Source organism: Dermochelys coriacea, chromosome 11, assembly GCF_009764565.3.
Source record: "Dermochelys coriacea isolate rDerCor1 chromosome 11, rDerCor1.pri.v4, whole genome shotgun sequence".
NCBI classification, from domain to species: Eukaryota; Metazoa; Chordata; order Testudines; family Dermochelyidae; genus Dermochelys; species Dermochelys coriacea.
In genome coordinates, this window is record NC_050078.2 from 33,612,319 (window position 1) to 33,633,157 (window position 20,839).

The following is a 20,839-nucleotide window of genomic DNA, read 5'->3' on the forward strand; positions in this document are numbered from 1 at the left end:
CGTGGAGTTTCAATTCTCCTTGTCACATCTTGAAATACCTTCAAAAAAAGTTTCTTATGCCTGATTGTGATCAGTGAAAGGACCACATTAATTCCATTCAAACGTTTTACAACTTTAATGATAGCAGGAGCAACTACCACTGAAGTCAATGGTAAAACTTCCGAATGACTTTGAAGAGAACAGGATTAAGTCCAATGTTTCATGTAGAAGCTACTATAGCTCAAGAACACTTGGCTATACGAGGCTTTAAAACCTGGCTGGAGCTCAGTGTGACAAGACTCTGATGGCCAGAAATGTTTTTATAACTGAGGTTCAACTAAACCAGTTACAAGAATAGTTTTGCTGCCTGGAGCCTTATCCACACTGCAGCTCCAGCTGGTTTTAAAAGTTTCATGTTTCCCCAGTGCAGACAAGGCCTGATTGGCAAATACTACCCAATCCTCCAAGTTGCTGAGTGCCTCCTGTGAGATGCTGAGCAATCTTGACTTCTAACTGAAGTAAATATGAACTGAGGGCACTCAATACCACATGGGATCATGCTTATAATCCGACATAAAACCAGTGAATTAAGTTGAGTTACTCTAGAATGATTATATACGTTAAATTTACATGAATAATTTAATTACACTTGAGAGCAGAATCTACCTTTTTTTTTTGTAAACACAAAATTGCAAATCCTCTTTTTTCCTAGATCCTTGAAGGATATACTGGCAAAATCAGTATTACACGCAATGTGACTTTAAAACTTTCTTATTCTTTTGACAACCCATTAATAAATATCCACTATTTGTTTTTAAAATGAAAAAATGTTATTTTTAATAATGGTTAAGTAAATGCACCTTCATATAATCATTTTGATTTGCCATTTTAAAAATTATTTTAAGTCAGAAAAATATTTTGTGTTATATATACTTCATGAACAAAATATATATTTTAAGTAAAAGCAAGTTATAATCTCAAAGAGCATAAACTATAATATGAAACAATAGACCTGGTGATTGAAGCATCTGCTCTACAATGTATACAAGGATAAGATGTTCTTTCATTACAACCTATCCCTGTTTAAATCCATTTTCTATATATTTTGTGTGAAAATTCTCACCGGCTACTAAAGATGAAAACAGACTCATAAGTCATTGAAAGCTTAAAAAATCCTATTGTATTAAGAAACAATCTGCTTAGGTTTTATTTTACTTTTTAAGGTAAAAGCAGAGAGGACTTTACACGCTGAAAGTAAAAGTAGACAGTAAACAATTACAGATTGATATCTTTTTGGCTCAGCAGTAGTTGGTGATCTTTTAAATTAGTGCTGCAGAGTGTAGTATTGCTCTGACTAAGGCACCAGAATCATAGCTATTAAATTATGTGGGTTTTTAATTTTTCTTCCTTCACTCTTTATTACTAAGGACATTTAAATGAAAACAGGCTCTTTGTTTCTTGGGAATTCATCTGTTTCTGCAGCTATTTCCTCCATTTAAAATCATAATAATCTGTTTATTACATCACAATGATTGCTGTGGAGATTCTGATTTCATATACAAATGAGAATTATGATAATTTAAATGCAAAAATCCTGTTTTCATACAAATGACCTTAGTGACAAAGGGCTCTAATCCAGAAGAAATCTTATGCAGCATTCTAAAGAATGGAAGTTGAGAGTGACACCCTACACTGGCCTATTCAGAGGAAAAGTTGATCTATTGTGCAAGGTCTAAAGCAGGCAGCTCTGGATTTGCTTAGCGAGTGGGAAGCTTGTGCATTACTGATTCCTGCTCAGCACTGCTGAGGAGTAACTACAGCCCTTCAATTACCTCTTTAGAGATGTTTGTTTAAGAAGAGGACTTCAAAGCATTCCGGTATGGGAAAATTCTTACCTGATAATTTCCTGTCTGCTAGCAGCATCTCCCACAGTTCTTATACTTTCGAGCTATTGTCCTGCTGTCTGCAGTTTCTGGGAGCAGTTCAACACTGCTAGAACAGCCCCAACTGGTCAGGTCTCCTTCTCCAGCTTGCTACCATATGATTCATTCAAGCTGTATAAAAGCCTCATAGAATATGATTAACAACAATAGCTCCAATGCCAACCCATAAACCACTTATAGGAGGCTAACAGGCCTACAAATTGTAGATATAGAAATTAAATTTCGCTCCTTGGCTAAAAAGCCATCCAGGGAGGGTAGACTTGTGGAAGACGCTGCTATCAGAAAGGAATATCGAGTATGAAATTGCCCATTCTGCAGCCCAGTGTTTCCCATGAGAATATGAGAAATAACAAGCAGTGAACAGAAGTAGGGAGGAATAATAAAGTCAAATGAGATATGGAAAGCACACACCCCCTCCCCCAAATTAATTGCCAAAGTGGCAAGTAGCACCTTCTGGCCAAAGGAGGCCTCTGAAAAGGATAGAAAGTCCACCTTGTAGTATCCAATAGAGGTATTAACAGAGAACCATATTGCTGCCCTGTAGATCTCTGCAATGAAAACACAGATTCTTTCTGCTCATTACATCATCATAAACGTCATGAAAGGTGCTTGCCTCCACCAGCAAGAAATGAACCTGATGTCTTCTGTGCCTCTCTAACGCAGAATCTGATCCATCTGTCCAGGGATCATTTCAATGAGACCTTGGCACTTTGAATGAAAGGACTTGAACAAGAATTCCAGTCTTCTTGTTGATTCATTACATTTGATATAGATCCTTAGTGCTTTATGAACCACCCACATCATCCCACAACTTTTCTGTAGGAGGCTGTGGCTTTGGACAGAATTATGGATGATCTCCTGGGAGACATGAGAAGATGAGTTCACCTTTGGCATGAAAGATTCTGGGGTCCTTACCAGCACCTTGTCAAAATGGAACACACAATGAGGTTCCTGTTAAAGTTGCCAGCTCCTCTAGCAGACAGGATAGTAACTGTGTGGGGAGGAGAGCGATGGTTTTGGTTTGGAAGCACTGTCTGCCACACTCCTATCCAATTTTCCCACAAACAGGAGAGCAAGTGAATCCTGTGAATTTGGATCAGGACAGGATTTGTTTGGAGAGACTGTCTTGCAGGGTGTAGCCAAATGTGGCACCGTGCCTGAAAGATGGGGTCTCTTTGCTAGAGTCCTTGGATTTGCTGTTGGGAAGAAAGGGAGCTGTGTAGGAGACTACCTCTTTCCTCACAGAGCTTAGGACCCACTTCATTATCTGGGGGCAGGGGGGTGAGAAGGTGGGAATGACATGGTGCCCCTGAAGGGTTTTTTCCTTATGGCCAGGTCTGTGCTGTGACTTACCCCCAGAGCTGGCTGACTGGCATTCCCCTGACCTTGGATTCTCTCCCTGACATATTCTGCGTCTGCACATTGGGCTTTTCTGCACTGGAGTCGCAGCTCCTCAGGGCAGGGGAACCCTACATACCAATCCAACTCTAAGGCCCTGTGCCCTGGCAGAGCAAGGATTGGCTGGCTGTGAACAGGCAGGTCATAATTCACCCTCTGGAGGGTCTATAAATGCTGCCTCACATATGGAAATACCTCTCTGATTTAGCCTGGTGAGTTCTGGGCAGCTCTTACATGCCTGAAGGGGAGCAGAGAAGTCTGGTAGGGAGGCACTGCAGTGCTGGATCCAGCTGTGACTGAGACCACAACATTGCTCTCTATCAGAACCAGGGGAGCAGGAGAAAGGGAGAGTAAAGGTTGCTCATTACTTCCCAAAAAATAATTAAAATTAAAGCTGGAAAAGAAATGCGTGGGAGCAAAGCGAACCACCACTGAAATTCTGAGACAAAAGATATGAGTGCAATCCAGAGTAAGGGATGTAACCAGCAGGGGCTGTATTACAGGATTGAAATGCCCCTCAAAACTGCAAACAGGAGGAGAATAGCCCATACATACCAGAACTGAGAGAGATGCTGAGCTGCAGAAAGATATATCCATCCCACATTAATGTTGCACATTAATTGGTCCACGTAAATTCTGCTGGTGCACTATAAAGTAGTGCTGTTTGAAACAGTACTACATTAAAACACACTAGAGAACGTTTAGTGAGCACGAGCAGTCTCTATCAATTAATGTGAAATACACGAATGCACTTTAGAAGTCACTCACATACAGTGCATTGCCCCACCATGTAGATAAGCCCTCAATATGTACTCCAGTATCATTATCCAAAGGTCAGCTACAATTTACTATATGACAAGAAAGGATTGTTGTGCAACTGTATAAGACCAAATCTGGCTTTATGCAACTGTATCCGTAGCCGCCCCCTGTGAGTGAGCTAGGAACCATGATGGCAAATTTGGATTCAATGAAGCTGCAACAACTCCTGCGGCCAGCACAGACACAAAGGGATGAGTGGAACAAAGAGGGAGAAGCTTATGATAAAATAGGTGCAGTGCATGCAGCATGGGAAGCTCCTTTACATGAGCTCACCACTTCCCAAGCACTTCCACAACTTTGGAGTAAGGAGCTGTTTTTTGATTCTCTTGACACTTATGCAGCAAGCTGACCTGTCTCTTGATTGGCTCAGACCACTGCAATTGTGAGCCCAGCACCCCCAAGTAACTAACACACAGCAGGATCGTCCTTTATAATGATAAAGCAAGAGGTAAAGATAATAGTAATACTATAAGTAGAATTGTTTCTAACACAATATGACTTTCAAATTTTTATAAAAGGCAACTGAAAACCAGAAATTCCAAAAGATGTTATTGGTACTGAAATTTAATTTTGCAAAGGTTTGTCTTGTTACCTGTTTTATTCTACTGTGAATAAATTCTTGTTCATTAGAGGATTGTATTGTGACTATTTCACCACGAAGCCAACCGCAGATGAACTCAAAGATGGTCCACTCTGAGGCACTAATATGAAAGAGGTATTCTGCTCCTTGATAATAAGACCATGGTGGTTCTAAAATTGAAGCAAAAGATTCAAATGTGCTGTGAAAGGTTTAAGACTTCCTTTGGATTCTTACATAGAAAATTCTTTGCAACTAACAAAACGTATGTCTGAATATACTATATATATCTATCTATCTATCTATCTATCTATCTATCTATCTATCTATCTATCTATCTAACAGGACAAAGATTCCAGTATAAAAAAACCCCTCTCATTAACTTTGATCCATCATTACAAACTGACAGAGATACTAAGCCAAATTCTGTCCTGAATCATACCCTGTGCAACTCCAATGACATTAGTGGGGCTGCATGGCATATAAGCAAAGCAAATTTGGCATATTGATTTTAATGAGTCTCATAGGATACCATATTCCTACACCATCTGCTCTTTGCTAGATTCTGATATCTTTAGTTGGAGTAGTATCTTAGTTGAGTACTCCCAATATGACTAGGGGCTTGTCTTCACTATGGGGGTAAGTCGACCTAAGTTATGCTAGTCTAGCTATGTGAATAACGTAGCTGGAGTCGACGTAGCTTAGGTCAACTTATCCCAGTGTCTTCACTGTGCTAGGTCGACGGGAGACGCTCGCTGGTCGACTTCCCTTACTTTTCTCGGAGAGCTGGTGTACTGGGGTTGACCAGAGAGTGCTCTGCTGTCGATTTAGCAAGTCTAGTGAAGACCCGCTAAATCAATCCCTGCTGCATCAATTGCAGCAGCGTGGATCTCCCCAAGTGAAGATCAGTCCTAAGAGTGGCAAAATTGGGCCTTATAGAAGCAATGAGATCAATAATTCTTACAATGTTACTTAATGAGAGTTTAACTTCTGTTAGTTATTTTTACTCATAGCTTAAATATACAATTCCAAATAATAGCTTTTCAAGATGTGAAAACTAAAACGTGCTTTTTCATACCATTTATGTACCACTGTGGTCTCTTTGGCTTAACACCTGTAAAGAAATAATAATTAAACAATATTTCACACACCAATCATACAGTAGAATTTAACAAAAAAAGTTATATTAATTCTTTTGTTGGTCAGGTAGAAAATTCAAGAGGTGATAAAATAAATATTGGGCACATAGTTTAAAAACTAACATGACACTTTTCAGCAACAAGGTAAGGCATTTGTTCTAGATTTTCAGCTGAACATTCATCACCACATACTGCTCATTAGTATAGGTCATTTCTAAACTATGTGCACATTGAAGGCCATTCGGCAAATTGAACACCAATATCAATCTAAGGGTACTACAGTACTGCTTTCATTCTATGCAGCAGAACTCCCATTGACATCAACACAGAGTTCTGGCCTGGAATAAGAGAGCTCTATGGCCATAAACATTTCCCGTCTCTTCACTATAACATAATGACTAATTATAAGTAGCATATGTAAATTAAAATATAGCTTAACAACTCTTACCTTTTGGTATTTTGCATATCCATTCACGCTTCCCATTGCAATGCAATGGCAGGATTGTTCTATTTACTTTGTATGCAGCACAATTTCTTGAATCATCTTCAACATATATGTTCTGTAAAAATGCAGATACAACCTGCAACAGACCAATGCTTTCCTCAGCCCTTACTGAGATTCCCAGATAAGATGTTTAAAAGTTTGAATACAAAATTAAATGTAAGTGTTTTGAAATGTATATGTTGCACCATTAGAAAACTAATAAACCTGGGGTACCTGAAGTATAGTGAAGAACTCTTAAAATGGGGTCCATAGCTACTCTCTTCCTGGGCCCTATTTGGTACTCCTTACTCATTTACAAACCCTTTTTCATATAGCTAACTAAGTAGCATTAAACAGTAACTTTTTGCCATTCTTGACAGGGGCTGCCCCACGTCTAATGTCATTTTTCCTCTGTGTTCAAAGTGTTGCATGATTTGCATTTTGTATTTATGTTCTGAGCTTATTTTCATCATTAGTATGGAGTGTGCTTTTGCTGTAATATGCGTCTGGATACAATTCTAATGATTGGGAGTCTCTTCATGCTCTTGAAACGCTTTAGTACTTCTGAATGCCAGGTAGCATTTCAAATAATATTCCCATACTGTGTGTGCCAAAGTCAAAACTTGCCACCATTTAAAATGTGGCACAAGAGAGGTAATTAAATCTGTTAATTCAAAAGCAGATTACGGTTAGTGAAGTGGATGAGTATGAAGGAAGTGTCTGTTTTGTCTGGCCACACTGTTTAGCTATTTGGAAGGTTTGTTTTTAAACTGTGGTCTCATGCTCAGATGTAATTTCATAGGTCCTTAGAATATATAGCATATGAATATTTACAGCAGTTCCATCAGACCACTCCCATGTTCCTCCAGACAAGGGGTTTCTTTTATTAAATCCAATCCAGAATTGTCTTTCTTCAGCCCTGTGACAGACAAAAAAGAAAACAGCTGAAGAACACCACTGATATGTTTGTCTTGTCTAGCTTCATAAAAGCCTCTTCAAAATGTATAAATAGCCTGCATATCCATAGCAAATTCTGGTAATTTAGAAATGTCAAATTGTGATGTATTTATTAGGGTTCTTAGCAATGTTCTCCAGAGTTGCTGGCATCAAATAAAATAATTTCTGTCTCTCTGATTAAAAAGACTAAATTACCTATTTAAAGATGGCAATGTAAAAAATATTGGGTCAGATGGTGAAGCCCCTATTCCCACTAGTGAGAAGTTAATGTGGTTACAAGGAGTTTAATGATTATTCACAGAGTAAACAATTACTTTGTATTGATAAGCACGGAGCATGTCTTGACATAAAAATATAGCAAATTGTGGCTGCATAGTGTGAGACTGAAAGCAGGACTTTCACCATCAAAATGCACAACCCCTAGCCACATACTATAGAGGAGTAATTCAGTTGGTTTAATAGATTGTTTCAGTAGTTGGGAGCTAGAAACAACAGAATGACACAATCACATGCATTAATATTATTAGGACAACATTGAGTAAAATCTTTTGGGTATGCATTGCTCAATAAAATGCCAGCTGACCACATCTTATACTTTTTCGATGTATTTTGTTATCGAAAGATTCCAAATTTAGGGCCTGCTCTTACTCCCATTCAAATCAATTGCAAAACTCCCATGGACGTCAATGGGAGTAGTGACAGACCCTTTAAAAATAATTAGGATTAACAAACATACCACCCTATCATGGAGGGTTTGAGCATGATGAAAAACAGTGGACTATTGTGAGACTTGTTCCAGCCCTGGCACAGATAAAGCTGGTCTTTAAAAGAAATCACATTAGAATTTTGCTATTGTGCTTCTTTTGGAAGAACAAATTCATTTTTAACTTCACACAGTGAGGGAGATTTAAGTCAGTTATTGGCCACTGTTGATGAGGATGTAGAGGCACAGAGTTCTCGTTGTTTAAAAAAAATCTTTGGTGACATTAAATTTTAAAAATACATGTTTACCGATCAAACATTTTGTTTAAAAATGTGTTCAAAAAATCCTCTTCATATACATGGGTAAAGCTGGCAAGATGTGCTCCAAGATCTTGGCATAATGCTTCTGCTTCATCCCATGTTCTTCTCATCAGGACTTTCTCATTGTGAAATACCTGCATATAAAATAAGTACCACCACAAATTTAAGAACAAAATTGATTTTGGGTTGCTAATATATTTTTTTTTTTTTTTAGGAAGGGCAATTTGCCCTTGTCTGTCTCTGCCACTTACTCTACCTTGGCTTGCATTAACTTTGAAATGCTGTATAAAATAGTAGTGATAAGTTTGCAGTCCCAGTTCAATGGAGAAAAGATCAAGTGCAACAAGGAGTCTTGTATTCTTTTAGAAAATTTAGAATTTTAAGTTTAAATGAAGAATTTTCTTTTAAACAATGTTGTCAGGAACAATAGGTAAAAACCTGACACAAATCAAGAGATTGAGGTAACCCTTTTTTACCTTGTAGCAGCTGAGCTGATTAGATTCCGATTCCCATCCAGGATAACATACATCCAAAGGTTCTTCAAAATTAGGCTCATTTTCTTCATATGATTCAATTTTTTGCTTACACAGTGACATGGCTTTGAAGCTTCTACAGTTTTTCACCTCCCAGTAACCAAGAGGCTGCCCTCTGCGAACAACAACACACCCTCCAGAATGGCCTAAGGCAAGGAAAACAAGAGCATCAGAACAAAACATTCTGTGCCCAACCAGGATATAGTTTTATGAATTAGAAATGGACATCTTTTTATGAGGTGCCCAAAGGTATCAAATGAAATAGATTTAAACCATTTTTCCTAATGTTTAGTGAGACAAGGTGGATGAGGTAAAATCTATTATTGGACTCATTCTGGAGTGAGTATGATTGTGCCGGTACCCTGAGAGTCCATGGATTGGTTTAAACTGGAAATAAAGATCTATATTATTATAGCCTTTACTCAGTCATACAGGGGAGTGGGGAGTAGAGGTTATTTGCCTGATACAGCTGGGTGTGAGCAAATGGGCAGGGAGGGGGCTGAGGTCCCCTGGCTGCACCCACCCCCAACCTTCCTAGCTGGACAGATTACCTGGCTGGGTGCACAGTGGGGAGTACGTTGCTCATGGGGAGGTGCTGTTATGTGCCATCCCTTCCTCAGGGCAGACTATAAAGTTACAGTCTGGTCCAAAGTGAGCCTAATGCTACACATATCTTGGGCAGAGTGAAGGGAGGAAGTGATGATGGCTATGTAAAAAGAGTGGCAAAAGTAATCCTGGCTCAAGAATATAATGGGAGATATTAGAATTTAATAAGAAGTTGCCATTTATCACTACAATATATTACTCACGTGGCTGATGCTTGTTCCAGTTTGTATAGCTCACAGGCTGATTCTTCCCCTTTGTAGTTAGCCAGAAGTATTCTCCTGTATTGTTAAGGTCTTGTAGGGCTATCCAAAAATAGGTGTTATCAGTTTCCACCACGCTACGAATCATACTGTTGATAAAAGCTTGTTCAAATCTTTAAAAAGGTTAAGATAAAAATCTTGTCAGAATAAGATACCCTAATTCACATTTCAGTGAATAATTCTCATGAAATATTTTGAATAATGCAAAAGAGAGAAATATCCAAAGACATCTACACTTCCTAATAAATGCCAGTCATATGTGCAACACAGGCAGAATTTAGCTATTATCACATTTGTCCAAATGCTATACAAAACAATCATTTAAGCTATCTAATTTGCATATAAAGTAATAACCTCAATGCTTATGGTATAATATATGGAAAGAAAACATAACACCCAGAAGGCATTATTTACAAATAATGCAGAGCTCAACAATGAGACTCTTCATATGTATGATGAGGGAAGAATGATGCAGAAGTTCAAAGGGAGTTACAGAGAGAATACTGAGGTGGGAAAAAAGAAAAGATTTGTCACAACAGTGTTTTTTCAGGATTTCATTTGGAGACTCCAGTGGCATGGAGTAACTAGTGGCACTACACCAATAGCTCTGACATTTGCAGATGAAGATGTTCTGTGGGTGAGTAAGCTCTTTTAAATTAATAAATGGTATATTTAATCCTACTTTTACTACATAAATATAATTCATTGGTACAGCATAATACAAATAAATGCCTTAACCTATCAACACATTTAATCAGCTTCCTATGAAATTACATACAGTGCATTAAGGACCCAATCCAGCAGAGACTTACACTCTTAACTTTAGGCACTGTGAGTAGAACTATTGACTTCCATGGCAATGGTCATAGAGTGTAAAGTTAAACATGTGCATGTCTTAGTAGGATTTGGGCCTATGTAACTACTGTTCATTTTTTTTTATTTATTTATGACTTTTTGCTTTTCCTCATCCCCACAATCCTCCTTCTTAGTAATATACTCTTTATTGCCAGAGATTATGATAATTTAGGATCTTCTAAGTATCATTAATTCTGAAGAAAAGTATTTGTAATTATCACATTAGGACCAAGAACCTAAACAATAAATAAAATGTCATGTTAACTACTACTTTCTCAGCTAGTGCAATCTGGCAACTAGAAACCAGTATCTGAAACAATGATAATGTGGTAGTGATGAACAGTTATTACACCTGTGCCTCCAGTGAGGTGCTGTGTATCCTCACTTCCCACTGATGCTAATGAGAATTGTAGATGTTCAGCAACTGCAGGATCTTTCCTTTGCAGTCACAACATGCATTACTATTCTACTAAGATATTCATAGAGTATTGGGAACCACTTTCCTAGCAAGAAGATTCTCCAACAACCTAATTCCTGGATTCTTAAATCCATCCCACTGAATTATTCTCTTGAACCTGATAATGTTGTCTGTCATTTTTTCAACTGACCGGATTTCTCATACGTTATTTCTCCATGCCACTAATGTTGGGGGAATCTATTATTTTCCAAAAGTGAGCAAGCACATATCTGGCTGCTAGTAGTAACTGTGTTATAAATGTGTCTTGCCTTCCACCCCCATTCAATCACCTCCTTTAGACTGTAACCTAATAGAACAGATATGAATTCTGTGGGTAGCCTAACTTTAGTTATCTTGAAAGTTCTATTTATTATTTTTCTACAAAATATTATTATGGTAGGACATTCCCACCATAGATGCAGAGAGGTCCCTATTCCTCCACATCCAGGATCAAGTAGGTTTTATCATGTCTAGTTAACATTTTTTCAATATTGAAAAGATAAATGGACAGTTGAGAAGAGGTTCACCAAACACGAAGAGGTCTCTTAATGGTAACAAATGCAGGATATGAGTAAGCTTTGTTAATATTTGTACAGAAAGTTCATATGTGTAAATAATGATCAAATAAAAAGGTTAAAATATTTCCTTATATTTTATGCATATTTGAACATTACTTATTTAGAGCTTGATCCAGCCCCAATCCAGCAAAGAACTGAAAAATGTGCTTAATTTTAAGCAAGAGTTGTTTTACTAAAGTCAAGTATGTAGTTCAGTGCTTTGCTGGAGTCAGGCCAGAGTACTCAGGATCAAGGCTTTACAGTCATATCCTGCAAAGTAACCTCAGTTTCCACTAAACCAGGTATCTGTCCCTGTGTAATTTACTACCATAGAGCGGTAGCAATTTCACAAATGGAGCAAAAAAGGAGACACAACAGCAGTGAGTGGTGACCCACATTTCCAATAATTATATTAAACAAGAGTGGGGCGAGTGGGGAACCACTCAGGGTGCAAAGCCACAGGGGCAGAAAAATGGGGTGGAAATGGAGGTGATGTGTAAAGGGGCTCAGGGAAGGAGCTCCACCTCCAACCTGACTCACCTCAATGGGCCACCCAGCTTGTCTGGGGATGGGGTGCAACCAAAAAAATGAGGGTTGGGGGGGATGTGACCCAATGTGCCTTCCCCACATCATGTCTGGGTGGAAAAATTATGATAAAAATGGTAAGAGACAAAAATATGTTTCTGTCCCTGGGTGCTAAAATGCCTAGTTATGGTTCCGTATGAATCAATTCTATGGGTCAAGTTTAGAGGTCAGTTACTCAATTGTATCTTTTGGCATCCTTATAAACTCCTACGTAACTAATCATTTTTATTGCTCCTACAGTAATAAAAATAATTGGATACAGGATTAGAGCATGTAAAAGGGTTTCTCCTCAGGCCATTTGTCTCAGACACCCTAAATGTTTCCTTGGAGCAAAGGTGCTCACAAGCCTTGTTAGCACTGGCATTTTTTTCCAGCTTTTCCACACAGCTAATTCTGGATGGAATCAAAAACAATGTATTTGTAGTAAAATAATAAATCTTGACAAGCTAGGAACCCCTTTTACAACATTTACATCTATGTATCATTGACCAGTAGTGCAGCTACAGTAATATACTTTATCATTGATTGATAGAACTTTTTTTTTCCAGCTCTCTCCATTGGCTACATAGAAAGCAGAGCTGATTGATTTCTGGGAATATTTTATGATTTTATTTTTGAAAATAAAATAAAAATAAAAAAATTGTTTAAATGAAAATGTACTTTTCCATCAATAAATCGCTTCAATGGAAATTTTTCTCTCTTATTTTTTTTTGTCAAAAAATGAATTCTAAAACCCAAAATGCTTTCAGTTTAAAATGCTGCCCTGGTGCCTCATAGGAGTCTGATCAAGGAGTCCAGCCTATAGAGGAGTATGGGAACTTGAGGGACCTGAAGTATTAAATCAACCCCTCCAATCCCCCCAGCGTGGAGCATTATGGTGGCATTTCAGAATGGAAGCATTTTGGATTTTGATTTTTTCAACAAAAACTTGAAATTTTCTGTAGAAAAAACCCAGTGTCCATTTTCTGGTCATTTCTAATAGAAACCAAGGATTTCTTCCTAAAGAGTCATTATAATAAATGTAATGTAGATAAGAATATGCATAAAATAACTCATTTTGGTACATTTATTTGTCAGAGACTTAGTAGGAGTTCAATGTATGGAATAGTGGCAGTATTGGATCCTAATAGTATATAAAGTAGAGCTAACTAACCCATAACAAACCCAGGCATTTGGACATCTGCAACTAGGAAAACTTGCTGCTGGAGTTATGATAAAAATAGAGAGAAGAAAAAAGAGGAGATGGAGAATTTCAATATTTTTCATATCTATCTTTCTTTTTTCTATTGCTAAAAGATCATAGCAAATGCAAAGCTAACAGAAATAACTTCACAAAATCATAACTGTTTTACATTAAAATAACCTTTCATAAAGTTTAGATAATAAAGTCTGGATATTTTTTGATTTATTAGCACTGTGACCAAGTATACAATTAAAGTTTACTATGCTGAATACTCTATAAATCTGTATACAAGGCATTAAAGTATCTGAACTTTTGCATGCTTGAATAAGTGTACATTTCTGTACATACCAATTAGGTCAGTAATTGCACTCTATCAAATTTAATCCCAACTCAGGAAGGAAACAATGACAAAATGAACATTTAATTTTAGTCAGTCATTAATCTCTGTAGTATTATTTATAAATAGTAACATTTTCGCTATGCTTTTTTATAGTTAGAATAACATTTGTTCTGAATATCTTTGCACTGTCTAATAGGATTAACTACCTGTTTGTTACTGTTACAAGTGAAGGAGGACAGTAATAGCCACTGGAAGCATGTTCAAAACTTCGAGGGGTATTGTCGATTTTGTAACAAAATCCACCATGTCTCTCCCATCCCTTAAAAAAAATAAGGGTTATTTATATATAATACATATGCACAATTGGCTTGGTTGTTAAGCAAGTGATCCCTCTTTGTACTTTCTGTGTAATCATCACTAATTATGGTATCATATGTGCCCTTTTCCTTTTTGCTCTGGTGGGGTCCTTGTGACCATACCTGACTGACAGTCTGATGAGCCGGGCTTTCAGTAGCCCTCTGATTCCTGCTATCACGTGATGAACTATTCCATTCATAAACTGGAGTTGTTTTTGATCTACTTTAAAATGAATACAAATACAATAAAGAAAGAAAAGGATTACTGAATAAATATTGAAATATGGCTGGTATCACTGACTTTGCTTTGTAAAAACAAGAAGCTAATATTAAGTTAAATACCAGTATTCTTTTTTTTTTTTTTTTTTTTTTTTTTAAGAATGTTGTAACTCAGAGAGGTAGGTAAGTAGATGTATTGCCATTTTACAGAATCAAAAACTGAGTTTAAATCCATTAAACATGAAAAATATTACATGAAAAGTTTATTTCATGATCTGTGATTTGTAGCCTGTAGGTATAAGTATTTGCTAGGTAAGGCATAGGTATAAATTAAGGCAGTAACACAAGCCTCAAGCCTACAAGCCTCAAGGCCTGTAAAATAATATATTAGCTAAACTAATCAAGGTCTAAGTCCCAAAAATCTTTATCATAAACAGCTAACCAGGAGTAACCTTAGACATAAGATATCACAAGACAGAATGCTGTAATAAATATGTAAAACTGAACTGCAAACAGCTAATCACAAGATGCCAGATTATGCCAGCTTCAGATAATTTAAATTAGGAACATCAGCAGATATTCAACAACAAGAATGCCATGATAACTAATTGATGTATAAATGAGCTTGAGGTGAGGAAATACAGATAAGAAAAAGGGGCTGAAACCCCTACTGAATATGCATTAGGCAAAGTGGACATCATCATAACACATTATAAAAGTTGTATCTTGGCCAGTGGTGCATTAGCCACTGGGCCAACAGGGCCCGTGCTCAGGGATCCTGGAAAAATGGGTGTCCCTGCACGCTGACCCACTCTGCCTGCCCAGCGCTCCTGCCAGGGAGTGGGGTCGGGGCATGGGTGGCTTGCCACGCTCCACCTGCCCTCCCAGTGCTCCTACTGGGGAGCAGGGCAAGCCCCTGCACTCTGATTCTACTCCCACCCCAGCAGAAGCGCTGGGCAGGCAGGAAAAATCCCTGTACCTGCTCCTGCTCCCCAGCAGGAGTGCTTGGGGTGGGGGTGGAGGGTGAGACACTGCAGGTAGAAGGGGTGGGGGGGCCCCCACTTGCTCTGGCCCAGGGCCCCACAAAACCATAATCCACCTCTGATCCTGGCCTGCATACCTTGGGAGATGCCAGGATGATCACCAGTGTGGGGATGGTGAAGATGACAACTAAAACTTAGGGTTTTTCTGCAGGGAGTGGTGACAGCATATGGATGATCATATGTGGGATGTTTTGACCATCTTATATTATCTGTCTGCTTTGCTGGGTTGGAGTGTTTGTGATTTTGCTAACTGCGCTAATAAAAATATTTAAAAAACAGTTACATTTCCAAAATGTAACTGTCTCCTTCGGACACACAGGATTCCTTGTAATAGCCTTAATATTTCTGGATCTGATCATGAGGCAGAACCTTGCCAAACCACAGAATGCTCACTTGGAATTAATACATAATGAATAGATCAGGCAAAATATTGAATACAGAGTAATCAATTTACTTACTGAGTCTTGGGGGTACATGCCAGGACATTTAGATATGTCATTTTGGGATGAAGTGTTTAATTATGCTTGTTAGTTTATAGTTGTGATAACTCATTACTGATGTAGAGTATCAAAAGTGTAAGAAACATTGCATTTTAAATCAACTGAGGTGGTATTTGTGACAGTCTGTACCCGTATGTTCACCCCTTTTATAAGATTATGATAGTTTTTGTACAAAGTATGCCTTGTGTCGTATCATTTGAAAACTAATAATTTGCTGATCATTACTGTTCTGGTAAGATGTGTGTGGCAACATTGTATGTAAACTTATAGTATTCTACTGTATGATATTACTAAGACATGTTCCAACTCTGGAGAGCAGTCACAAATCAGTTTTCCAGAAACAAAAGGCTAGCTGGTGCCTCAGCCAGGTGTCAACAAAATGAAATAGACCATCACCTGGTGAAGTGGCCATTCTTTGGCAGGAAAGAGGATCTGGGCAAAAAATTACATCTAGACAAAGAAACAACTGGGGGTTCCTGTCCGCACACCCTTTCTGTCTCCTGAACCTCAGCTGGAGATGATTCTCAATGAAGGGAAAGAGCTATAAGAAGGGAGAGCAGACACCCTAAATTATCTCTCCCTTTCTCTCTACCCCTGGCATCAACACCACTTGAAGAACAAAGGAAGCAGCAGTGGACTGAGGGAGGAATCCTGATTGAAAGAAATTCAGCCAGTAAGACTGCTGAACCATGTGGTGAGAGAGACCTTTGCTTTGAATTTACTTTGTTTATTAAATAGGGCTTTAGTTGTGTTTTACTTTTTTTTTTTCTTTTAATTAATTGTGACTTTTATTCATTATGTGTAGTCACTTAAAATCTTTCTGTAGTTAATAAATTTGTTTTATTGTTTTAAACCTTTGTGTTTGGACTGAAGTGTTTGGAAAACTCCATTTGGGATAACAGGATTTGTGCATCTCATTTTCTATTAATAAAATGACGAACTTTGTATGAGCTTGTATTGTCCAGAAGGGGATGGGCCATACAAGACATATATTTCTCGGAGAAAGTCTGGGACTGTCAACGGAGAAACAGTGTAAAAAGCACCCAAGGTTGGAGAATTGAGGGAACACATCAGTCCAGATTGTACCGTCACAGTATTATTTGTTACAGCTGTATGCTTTTTGTTTTCAACTGAAAATGGAATGTTTACTTAATACTAAAAGTGGCCTCAATGCGGACCTTTGATACGGCAAATCCTCCTCCTTGTTATTTACTTCTTATTATTTTCCTGCTCTGTTTTCAAATATAGTAAAAATGCCAATAGCACATGATAAAATAAATGAAGCACATTATAGCTATTACACAGGTCTAATTTTTTTCAGCCAAGATGTTCACATTGGGGAAGAGATGACAGAGCTTTTATAAAGGGAAGTCATGCCCCACCAATCTATTAAAATTCTTTGAGGGTTTCAACAAGCACATGGACAAGGATGATCCAGCTGACATAGTGTAGCTGGACTTTCAGAAAGCTTTGGACAAGGTCTCACACTAAAGGCTCTAAAACAAAGTAAGCAGTCATGGGATAAGAGGGAAGGTCCTGTCATGGATTAGTAACTGGGTAAAAGATAGAGAACAAGCGTAAGAATAAAGGGTCAACTTTCACAAACGGAGAGAGGGCAGGGTCCCCCAAGAATCTGCACTGGGACCTATGCAGTTCAACATATTCATAAATGATCTGGAAAAGGGGATAAATAGTGAGATGGCAAAATTTGCAGACAGTACAATATTACTCAAGATTGCTAAGTCCAAACCTGATTGTAAAAAGTTACAATGGATCTCACAAAACTGGGTGACTAAGCAACCAAATGGCAGTAGAAATTCAGTGTTGACAAGTGCAAAGTAGTGAACATTGGGAAACAATCTCAGTTGTACATACAAAATGATGGGGTCTAAATTAGCTGTTACCACTCAAGAAAGAGATCTTGGAGTGATGGTGGACAGTTTTCTGAAAACATCCACTCAGTGTCCAACGGCAGTCAAAAAAGCTAACAAATCGTTAGGAACCATTAGGAAAGGGATAGATAAAAAGAGAAAAATATCACGACACTGCATATATCCATTTTACACCACAACTTGAATACTGCATGCAGTTCTAGTTTCTCCATCTCAAAAAAGATTGATTAGAATTGGAAAAAGTACAGAGAAGGGAAACAAAAATGATTAGGGGTATGGAATTGCTTCCATATGAGGCACATTTTTGTGGTGTTTTGCAGATTTCCTTAGAGAATGAGGATTGAAGTGCAGATATAGAGTGAATGTTTTGTCAGAAGTTGATGAACAATCCTTGGATCTTAAATTCATAACTTTGCTAGACACTAAAAATCATGGCTTATTACAACAACCTATAACCCACTAACAATTCCCCGCACCGGCTTCTGGGGTGTTAACAGGTCACTTCACTTTGAACAGTCCCCTGAAATATGCATTAATTACTTATGCTCAACTATGTGTTCCACCTTGTATTTAGCTATGATGCTCTGAATACATTTCCCTAGACCTGAAGAGCTCTGTGTAAGCTTGAAAGCTTGTCTAGCTCACCAACAGAAATTGGTCCAATAAAAGATATTATCTCACCCACCTTGTGTCTCTTTCATTTTTGTTCATCAATTATACTTGGCATTCCAGCCCTAAAATGAACCTCCTTCTTTCCTGCGTTATTTTCTGCAGGCATGGTAACATTAATAGTATTAGTATTGGGAGATGGGCCCTTTTTACCACAAATGCCACGTAGTAAATAAGAGAAATGCCTGTTTTAGTGCCATGCTATGGTAGCTTTGACATGTCAATTAAATTACTGAGGACCATAACTGCTCATGGATATAGATGTATGCAGTGTTGCTGTAGCTGTGTTAATCCCAAGATATTAGAGAGACAAGGTGGGTGAAATAATATCTTTTATTGGACCAACTTCTCAAAAGCTTGTGTCTCTCACCAACAGAAGTTAGTCCAATAAAATATGCTACCTCACCCAACTTGTCTCTCACTTCTCTCTCTCTGTCATCAGGTAACTGAAAGCTCCAGAACTCCTACCAGAAGCTGGTTTAAGGAAAGTTCTTAAAATCATTGTTTTTGGACAAAAAAGAAAAGGAGTACTTGGGGCACCTTAGAGACTAACAAATTTATTTGAGCATAAGCTTTCGTGAGCTACAGCTCACTTCATTGCTTTCATCACTTTCAGCTCACGAAAGCTTATGCTCAAATAAATTTGTTAGTCTCTAAGGTGTCCCAAGTACTCCTTTTCTTTTTTGCGAATACAGACTAACACAGCTGCTACTCCGAAACCTGTTTTTGGACAGATTGCCATTGAGAAGCTGACCTTTGTTACAAGACATTTGCTCCCTGTTAACAAATAACAGGTTAGTTAAACTAATAGTTAAATTAGTAAATAAATAAAAGTTTCAAAAGAGCCAGATAGCTCATGGTGAGTTGAGAGAAAAGGAAAAATAGTGATTTCTGCAATTATTGGCTAAAAATGCAATGCAAAAATCAGAATCATCAGCTGATCAGAAGCACAAGAGATTTTAAATGCTGATCAGTCAGAGGAACAAGTAATAAAATCAAACAGAAGATAAAAACCTCAGTAAAACAGATAAGACTAGAAAGCTTCATAAAGACAAACAAACATGTCTGGGCTAAGAATCCTGGAGATAAAAATAAGAGGTATAATGAATTAAAAATCAGATGTGAGACAAGCCACCAGACTTTACCTATAGTTAGTTAATGTACATCAACAATGACAGAGAAAAGGAAGAATAAGTAAACCCAGAAGAGCCCACAGAATGAAACCAAGAATAAAGTTAACTTTCTTATTAGTAACAGGCAGAATTTTCTATGACATGATGGCAGCTGTGCTAATAAAGAAAACAACTACAGTTTGGGGATGCAACATCCATTTAATCAACGCACATAGAGTATATGGAAAAAGAAAACTAATTAGCAAGACAAAGAGTCCAAAATAAAAATTTAATGCACACAACTGCTTCTATCAAGTTAAAAATTAACAGACCCATAGAAATCAAGGAACTATACCAGGCTTGAGCATGTTTTACAGGATGAAAAACAACAGAGAGCAAATAAGAGGTAACTCACACAATACATTCCACTATTTATGACCTATGAGTCAGACAGGTGAGTGCTGATCCTGGGAGGTGCTTCACTGCCTTTTGCAATGGTTGAATGCCTTCAAATCACACTAAGTTGAGAGTACTCAGCGTCTCTCATTCATGGCTTGGTCTAATTAAACTGACTCTGTTCACCCTGATGAGGGGCAACAGAGGGAGGGAACAAAATAAAGAATATCTTTCTGAAGAAAAATGTAAGCATGATGTGGTATATAAAGCAAACACTGGGATAGAAGGAGCAGTTCTGGGCCTACATAGTCCCACTCTATTGCACCAGCAGAACCTGCTCCAGCTGGAGGAGGAGTTTAAAATAGAGCTGGACAGCTCAGAAGGGTGAGAAGGATGGATAAGAGATAGGACAGAATAGGAGATGGACTCGTAGGGGAGCCCAGGCTCTCAGGTTTGCTGTGAGGGTGGTATAAACCCCTCCCTCCTTGAGATAAGGGGATTAAAGACATTGTAAGCCCTGAAGTAAGGATGTGAGGCCTTTTGGGGCCCTCAGTTGGGCTGGAAACTCCTTTTTTGGGGGAAGGGGACTTTGGACTTTTATACTTTGTTGGACTCTATCCCAGAAAGGGATGATTTCATGGGTGACCTGGCTAGAGGGCTGAGTTAGAATCTGTGATGCTGGATGACCAGGTCAGATCAGGACCCCAGGCCAATTCACTTGTGTATTAGTACAGATCAAAGTAATGTGTAAGTGTGTATTGAGATGTTTAAATGTCATGAAAACCAGTGGCATGTTATGTATTGTTTTCACTTATTTGTTCCTATTATAATGTAATAGCAAACATTTACTTTGTGTGTACACCTGTAACTAAAGAATCCAAAGAAATCTTGTGAAATACTAAAGAAGGACTTAAGGACTTTAACAGAAAATGTTAATTTCAAAGCAAGTGGCAATTA

General features: G+C 38.0%; 1 protein-coding gene across 2 annotated transcripts in view; it reads right to left on the reverse strand.

Annotated features, from left to right (window-relative positions):
- Positions 1-20,839, reverse strand: part of PLA2R1 (phospholipase A2 receptor 1) — a 77,179-nt gene that overhangs the window by 22,884 nt on the left and 33,456 nt on the right. For both annotated transcript variants that reach the window (XM_038422567.2, XM_038422569.2), the window contains exons 10-17: positions 13,902-14,014; positions 9,662-9,831; positions 8,796-8,998; positions 8,308-8,453; positions 7,174-7,258; positions 6,304-6,436; positions 5,795-5,830; positions 4,732-4,889 (exon numbers count right to left, since the gene is read on the reverse strand). In XM_038422567.2, coding sequence (XP_038278495.1) covers positions 4,732-4,889; positions 5,795-5,830; positions 6,304-6,436; positions 7,174-7,258; positions 8,308-8,453; positions 8,796-8,998; positions 9,662-9,831; positions 13,902-14,014 — 1,044 coding nt within the window. The remainder of the gene's footprint in view (positions 1-4,731; positions 4,890-5,794; positions 5,831-6,303; positions 6,437-7,173; positions 7,259-8,307; positions 8,454-8,795; positions 8,999-9,661; positions 9,832-13,901; positions 14,015-20,839) is intronic.